This window comes from Symsagittifera roscoffensis, chromosome 1, assembly GCF_963678635.1.
Source record: "Symsagittifera roscoffensis chromosome 1, txSymRosc1.1, whole genome shotgun sequence".
NCBI classification, from domain to species: domain Eukaryota; kingdom Metazoa; phylum Xenacoelomorpha; order Acoela; family Convolutidae; genus Symsagittifera; species Symsagittifera roscoffensis.
Genome location: NC_087062.1, coordinates 30,525,451 through 30,533,867, shown reverse-complemented (window position 1 = coordinate 30,533,867; position 8,417 = coordinate 30,525,451). Strand labels below are relative to the sequence as shown.

Genomic DNA, 8,417 nt, shown 5'->3' with positions numbered 1-8,417 from the left:
AACTACAAAGAATTGAGCAGTCATATTTGGAGGCAAGATCCTCAATCTTTGAGATTACTCTGACAGGACCCAGCTACAGGGTTGGGAATTTCAGATTTTGCGAAAAAAAAATTAATAAATTTTGTGAAAATTTTTGAAAAAATCACAAAAAACGTCATATCTCGAAAACTACAAGGATTTGAACAGTCATATTTGGAGGCAAGATTTGTAACTCCTTAGAGTACTCCGATAGCACCCAACTACAGGGTTGGGAACTTCAAGTTTTGTAAATATTTTGTTTTTTGAAATTTCTGGAAATTTTTGAAAACTCTTAAAAATCGTCTTATCTAAAATGATTCGGGCATTCAAAATTGGAGGCCAAATTTGCAACCCCTAATTCGATATTGGGCTGCTTAATTTAAACTCGGTAAAATAACCACTAAAATCAAATTGGAAAATCGAAAAAATTCTTAACCATTGCAATATACGATATAGCTTAAACATGCAAAAATAATACGTTGAAAAAGCTTAAACATGGCGAGATAGTGAAGCCCGCATTTAAATATATAATAGATTGGAAAATCGAAAAAATTCTTAACCATTGCAATATACGATATAGCTTAAACATGCAAAAATAATACGTTGAAAAAGCTTAAACATGGCGAGATAGTGAAGCCCGCATTTAAATATATAATAGATTTATCTCAGCTCTAAACCCAGAACCACTTTAGTAGCTATATCCACAGAACTGCAGCTTTTAAACAGGCTGGTTTTCTTAAAAATGCGAGAAAGTTAGTAGCGCAAAGAAGTCTAGTACCCAATTGCGAAACCCTTGCTGATCTCAAGGGTACAGAAAAGTCTGGCCAAAAAGGTAAAGAACTACGATGCTGTTGTATTTTGATTTGCTAATAAAAAAAATTCAAAGTAGCAGTTTTTGAAATCGGTTCCATTTATGTTGATAGATTATAATATTTATTTGAATAAAAGCAAAAATTAGTCGATAATCAGTAGAAAAATAACTAATTGACTGCTTCTTGAAAAGCGTTAATAAAATTAAGGAAGACAAGAAATATAACATTATTTGTAGAACATTTTTAGTTTTCAAAAATAGGCAAAAACGTGGCTTTAAGTTTTTTTTAAACTAAAGCGTTTTATTTTTTTGACAATTTTTATGAGCTAAGCAAACTTGAGGAAAACAAATCATTATTCAATCTGCGTTTTCAAAACTTTTAAAAAAATCGAAATCTAAAATTAATTCTTTCTGGCCATTCTAGAAATTTTTTAAAAAATCACGTTTGCGATTATACGTCAATTAAATTTGTTTGCGCTATATGCAATTTTGTTGCTGGAGAGGATAATTTTGTCAGTTGGCAAATTAGTCGAAAATTGAACTTGAAAAATCGAAAATAAGTCATGGAACTCAAGGAGACTGGAAACCAACTGATAGCTTTTTCAAAAACTTTAAACTTTCAAAATTTGAGAACAATCCCATCAACGAAAAAATTCATTAAAAACATCCTACCTGCCCAGGGTCGAACCCTCTTATTTTGTTGCGAGTCTCCTTCCCTACCTCTACGCTACAGATCCATGATACCTTGAAGCTAAAGTGTTATTTGTAATACAATAGTTAGTGTTAATATACTTAGTATTTGCTGTACTTAATAGCTGGTTATTGATCAAATTGAACACTTTCAAAATCAACACAGTTAAGAATAGTTAATTGAGTAAAGAAACAATTAACATTTTTGTAACTTTGTCAAACGCTGGGTCTTATTCCAATTTTCACCAGCTCGCTAATTTATCTGCTGCGTAAAACATAAAAGTAGTTAAAAATTGCCTCTCGTTAACTGAAGTGTCAAATTGAGCCAAACAATCAACTATGCTGAAAAGTCGTGAAAATCTCTCGCTGTTTGCAGGTGATGTAATCAACTATGCAGAGGCATAGAGAGACGATGTTGAAATATTCATTCCATTGTGAGTGCATAGAAAACTCAACAGCCTTTCAGTTGCATTTGCGATTCCAGCCGCAACAAAGGACGCTTTGTTCGCTATCTGAACGAGGAAAAGTACACGAAAAAACAGAACAATAACAACAAGCACATCTGCTGTGAATAAAACGTTAAGGAGGGTCACTTGACAGACGCAGACTACGCTTGTGGAAGTAAGTTTTCAGAATAAATACGTAAATTTCCAACTACACGTTGAATTAGAATCAGCGCCAAGATTACGCAGCGTATTGATTTTTGATCACTAGCATAAGCGTCGGTTTATGCACAGGAAAAAAAATTCATATAACTGTTCTTCACTTATTAAAAAAAGTTGGAAAAAAAAAAGATTAAGCGACAAAGTCAATGTCAACTTTGAAGACCACTTTTTTCGAAACTGCAGAAGATACCCTTAATCAGTAGCGGGTTAAGGTGGGGGCGCATGCTCCCCCCCCCCCCCTCACGGATTCGACACCCTGCCGACCCGAAGGATCCCCCTTCGTACTATTTTGAGATATCCATTTTTGGTGACGGACACTGAAAATTTTTCTACAGGCGCCTTCGACGCCAGTATATACTAATTTTAAGGGGGAGCGCGCGCCGAAAAATGCAATTTTTTGGTCAAAATTTTCCAAAAAAAAGCCTAAAAACTCTCTTTATAGTGGTTTAGAAGAGTGGTTTTTGAAAATCCACCCCTCCTCGAGAAATTCCTAGATCCGCGCCTGCCCTTAATGTCCGCGCCTGCCCTTAATATATTCCATTGCTACCAGATCACCCATGCATTATCTTGAATTCACTTAAATTGAACGAAATTGTGAGGAGCACAATGAAATAACATAAATAAAAATTTGGAATTTAAATCTACTATTAGTAAAAGCACAATCTGCAAATATTAACAACAATTATCAAAAGTTCAGCCCACTGAGTCTTTACGGATGAGTTTATGATAACATAGACAAACTGACTTTTTTCAACTTTTTCCGATACCAGTGCCTCGTCGGATGATTCTGTTTGAGCGCCACCATTTAGATCACTTTTTTCTTTCCGTTTCTCCGCTGAGCTGGACAAATAGCCTTTTAATTTAGGACGCATTGTGTTTGAATTAATTCTATCAATAAGAATCGAATCGTGTCCGAACAAACTCATTTCGATGAGCAAAGATTTATCGTTATTTCTTTCTCCTAAATAAACTCTGTTCAGCTCCAACAGTTGGCGGTGTCCCAAAAATGAGAATATATTGGGGATTCGCAGCAGAGCTGTGAATTGCTCCGATGACATTCTAGTGAAAACTTCGGGATGGATGAACTCAATTTGAGACCTGGTCAAGTGTCCTATTTCTCCAACTGGAATTCCAGCCAAAATAATCCCAGCCGTGTAAATCATTGATGGTTTCCATTTAGTAATGCTGTCTTCTATTTTGTCAAAAACGATATTCAGCTTTTCTCGAGAGCATTTCTTTAGATTCCAGCTCAAGTCAGAAAGTGTCGAAAGAGCGACGTCTCTGCTCATCATAATTTTAAGACCGTTCATGCTTGCACCGCATAGTAAGTTTCCAGCCATTTTAATGCCATTTATGCTCAGAAAACCGTTCTTGTCCGTGATTTCAAGCTTCGCGCATTCGAAGAGTGTGCTCATCTGATCCATTTCTAAATTGTCTAATTTTCCCAAGACTGAGATGACGTCGAGACTGAGATTACATCCGATCTTAATTGGTTCAATGAAAGAGCGATATAAACTTCCTAGCTTCTGAATTTTAAAGAAATTGGTTTGTGAATCTGAGAAATCGAACTCGCTGTTCAGCTTTTCGTCTACCTGCAGACGACTTTCTAATACTCTCAATTGCTGTTCTGTCGTGTGAGGATTATGCGTGAAATATTCCAGGCATCTTTGCACTTCTACAGCCGATAGTTTATCAAATACTTCGGGTGAAATGTACGCAATCCCATGTCCCAGATGGCGCAGTCGAGAACACGTGACCTCTTCGATGATTCTGAATTCCTCGAAGTCTTCAAAGGACAGTCTCAGACCAAGAGTGAGGACTTTCAAGCTGTTTTCCATCAAAACTTTGCCACATAACTCTACGTCTTGGTTACGTGTAGGCAAAATGAGCGGGTTCTGAATAGCAGCAACAGTAGCTATTGCTTCGAAGAAGTGGATCCATTTCGATGGAATTGCAGCGGAGATGTTTTCAATTCTGTTCTCGAAAAAGACTTGTTCTAGTTCACTGGGCGTGAAAACCAGACATATATTTGGACCCAACACTTTCAGCAGCTCCACAACATCTAACTCATGATTTCCATTTTCAAAAATAGTTGAAAGTTTGTTATGCATGTGGATGCCTTGTTCATGTGTTAACAAACAATCGGCGAAACGATACAAGTTCTTCGTCAAAGCATTCTCATCTACTGAATAAATATTTCGATTGAGAAAACACGCAAGAGACCCAAGAACTACCAGATCTTTTTGCCAAATCGTAGGCATTTGCATTTCGTCTTTCAGTAACTTCGGCTCACCGATACATTCATTCACATAAAATGATACCAAGACTTCCAACTTTGCCTTCAAGGCGAAATCGAGAATTGTGGTCGGTTTGACGCTTTCTCCAATAAAACCAAAAATTGTGTTACATTTCACATGGTCGAAACGAAGTCTCTCAAACTCTCTCACTTTGAAATGCTTCAAAACGTATCCTCCAAGAGCCTCAATTTCGGAAAACTCCAAGTCGATAAGTGAAAAATTTTGAGCTGTGTTTGTAGATATGTATTTTTGTTTCCAAATTTTTGTCTTGTCGGCCAATTCTATTAAAACTTCTTCCGATAGTGAACTTTTATCCAGGAGCTCAACAACGTCAAAAAATTCTGAATCTCGAATTTTTTCCAAATGACTGGGAGCAAATGAGCTAGCAAAATTGTGCCTCCTTGCGATTTCGGGTCCCAATCGCAAATCATCTCCGATCCTATCCAGAATAAGCAGTTTGAAAGCACTGTTACCTGTGATAGTCTTGTGGTCTACTGGGTTGAGGTTAACTAATCCCTCTTTTTGACTATAACGGAAGCCAATATCAGTCAGCAAGTTCGGATTATCTAATCGAAAAATTCCGAAATCCGACAAGTAATGTTCCCCCAAAGAAAGAAGTGCTCCGGCTGTTAGTTTGTTGGACTGTTCTTGCTCCAGAAAATGGTATCTCTGAAGGGGAGTGAGGTTTGCTTCGTTGTTCTGCAAAAACTCGACATGCTCTGGGTGTTCCGAGATCCTCAGAGTCGGCAGCTCAGGCAATTTAGCTCCTTTGATTAGAGATCTGATTTGTACAGCTGCACTTATATGCACAATGTTTTTCTTCGTTAACTTCAAATAACAGAAGAGAATTTCCATCTTTTTAGCCAACATCAAATTGTCGTTGAAGTCTGAGATGTGTTGAATCACTGAAGTCAGTTCTGCTTCTGAGCCCTGTTTGATCGCTCTCAGACTCTCGCAAATCTCTTCACTGGACCAAATATTCGGCAACGCAGACACATACGTGTGATCCACTCTTCTGCTTGGCATAGAGTTCGTTCTTCTCAAATCATATTCGAGATTCTCGATCAGCGCAAAATTCTTCGTGAAGTTCGCCACTAGCCGAGCAATTCCCTTTTCTCTCTTTGTGTGGTAGAGATTGTTGTGGAAAACGGTGATACCCATATATGGCAACAGCCCTGATACTTGTCTGAAAAAATCCTCATCTTTCGCAAAGACTGACAGCTCGATGAAAGTATTGATTAGTTCCTGTTTCGTCATTCTGTTTCTAGGTGCTGTTTCGGGTGAAGCAGCGTACCCTTCCATCATCGGTTTAAAATTGTTGACGGAATTCCTATGTCCAATACGCCTGTTTTGCCGGCGCCTGAGTTCTCGAATGATATCCGGCGTCATGCATGGTAGAAGTTTTGCCAGGTTCTCTGCCCTAATGTATTCAATCTGAGATACTTGTGGAAACCAGGAGGACAGCATTAAATCACACATGAACTGATTCCTCGTCCAAAATTCTGACCTTGCCACGCTTCCCCAGGCCTGCATAGCTTCTTTATTGAAATTGAGACTGCCCATCCAGCGATATGATATTCCTTCGACCATCTGCTGATGCTCAGTCCTAGACAGGCTAGGAAAACTGCCCAGAAATCTCTCTCGAGGATCAAACATGAGAAACAGAACCTCTTCCAGTGTGACTCTCGAACTCCAGATTCGACTATCGGCGTCAATATTAGTTTTGACTTTGGCTTCTTTAATCAACTCTCCCAAGAAGTTGCTTCCGTAGACATTGGGACTTTTTCGAGAGGCAGCATCCAGAAGTCGGACTCTTTGTTGGGGATAAACTCCTGGGTTAACGAACAGCGAAACGAAGTAATCCTTGGGTAAGCTTTGTAAGACATCATCAGGGAAATTAAACAGCAGCAGATTTGAGAAGCTGCCTGGCACAGGAGCTTTGAGGTCTCCAGAAAGGTGACCGATGTAAATGTCTTTGTATTTTAGAGGGAACTTAGCATTAAACAACTCATCCTTCACCTCACTTTTAATCGCTCTTTTCTCACTCTCCGACAACTTTTCGGTTTTCGTGAACCGATCGAAACTGACATAATCACCAGCGCCATTCGCCTCTGCAATCAGTTGACAACAGATTAAAACTGAGAGCAATATAAAGTAAAGCGAAAAAAATGTAAGGATATCACGCATTGTATCGTGTTACAGAGATAACAGAAACTGAGAAAATAATCAATACAAAAAATGAAACAAATTATCAAAAAATCAAATTACGACAAATTTGTTTTGTTCCGCTGGTTTAATTTCCGTTTCGGATATTTGCCAATATTTGCGTTAAATAAACAATTTTTATTGGAACAATTTGGCCTTGCTCCCATTAATAAGCAGACAGGTATTATCCAATCAGATTTCAGCAATGTGACTGCCCGCAATGAACAATTAATCTGTTCCGCTTTTATAGGTAATTCTATAGCATTTATGCGGATCTTTTTCACCTATTTAGATTATCAGAAAGGGGAACAATACACGGGGTTATTTTCCCGTGTTCCTCTTTTCATTCCTGCTGCTAATTGTGGAATAAACACAACTTTCTTGTGGCAAAAAGAGACCTAATTAAATGGAAAAACAATCAGTAAACAGCGGGGTGGATTATGAAAATCCGAGGCTGCCACTACCTTTTTTTTTCATCATTATGATGAGACCAGCTGAGGATCAAAACAGAGCATTAAGAAAAAAAAATCAAATAAAATCAGATTTTTTTGCTCAATTCGCATCAATTTAGAGATAAAACAATGTCGCTATTATCAAAATTTCAAAGAAACGTGAATATCATGCCTCGGGAGAATTTAATTCCGATGCGCCGCAAAAGAAAAAAGAACTTTGGTAAATCAATTTAAATTAAAATTGTGACTAATTACGATTCCCAATTCAGAGCTCCCACTATTTTAGACTTATAATACAATTAGTAGCGTGCCTAGGGGGCGGGCGGGGGATCGCCCCACCCTCCCTCAATTTTGGTTGCCAAAATGTTGCAACGGGTATCCCTTTTGGTAGAACTTTAAGACATCCATTTTTCACTGAACAACCTTAAAATTTTTCGAGAGGCACCTTAGGCGCCAATACGACAAATCTTGAGAGAGGAGCGCGCGCCAAAAAAATCGAAAAAGTTCCTAAAAACGCCTTTTTTGACCTGTTTTTTTGAAAAATTTGCCTGCAGCGCTCGGAAAATCAAATTGATCGATTTCCCCCCCCCCCCCTGAAAAAATTCTGCGCACACCACTGATTACAATTAAATGGTTAAATTAACCCGACAAAACTAGCTCGACAGTTTGACCTTAATAAACCGTTAAACAAACATGTGTTTTTAAAAAACAAAAAAAACTATAATGAAGGCAATAGTGAGTGGGCATTATCATCTTTAAAAAAAAACAATACTTCAGATTCAATCCAGTCAGGACACTTTTCGACTATGAAATTCGAATGAAAGCTAACTGAGGATTTTAATTAACAATTAGCAGCTGCGGAAATGATCGATTCGAAATAGTCAGTGAAAAATATATTCCAGGTTCGTGAATGAACTGGCGTTAAATGAAAATTTATTCAAAAGCTAACGCAATGATATAAACACATTAAATTTAATAAAAAACTTTGGATCAGTAACTCAAATAGAACACAGATTTCAGGCAAGAAGTTTCCATTAACGTTCAAGATTTCTTTTATTCAAATAGTGTGAAACTAATTCAAAAATCCCGGATTTAGACTGATAATTTTGGGTTAGACAAGTCTTCAAGGAACCTTGTTTCGTTCAGTTCATATTTTGCTCCCCGTAGTTTTATACGGCAACTCATGATCCATAGATTAGTTGACTTAATAAAACCAATAGGAACCATTTCGAAGACATTTAAAAGCAATATTTGCAGGTACAACAAATAGGGGATCCTC

The 8,417-nt window shown here is 37.7% G+C and overlaps 1 protein-coding gene across 1 annotated transcript; it reads right to left on the bottom strand.

Annotated features, from left to right (window-relative positions):
- Nucleotides 1-2,801: 2,801 nt before the first annotated feature.
- Nucleotides 2,802-7,927, bottom strand: LOC134842567 (uncharacterized). The gene is made up of 2 exons (XM_063858965.1): nucleotides 7,911-7,927; nucleotides 2,802-7,041 (listed from the first exon to the last, which is right to left on the bottom strand). The coding sequence occupies exon 2, from the start codon at nucleotides 6,666-6,668 to the stop codon at nucleotides 2,832-2,834; it is 3,837 nt and encodes a 1,278-aa protein (XP_063715035.1). The 5' UTR covers nucleotides 6,669-7,041; nucleotides 7,911-7,927; the 3' UTR covers nucleotides 2,802-2,831.
- Nucleotides 7,928-8,417: the final 490 nt, after the last annotated feature.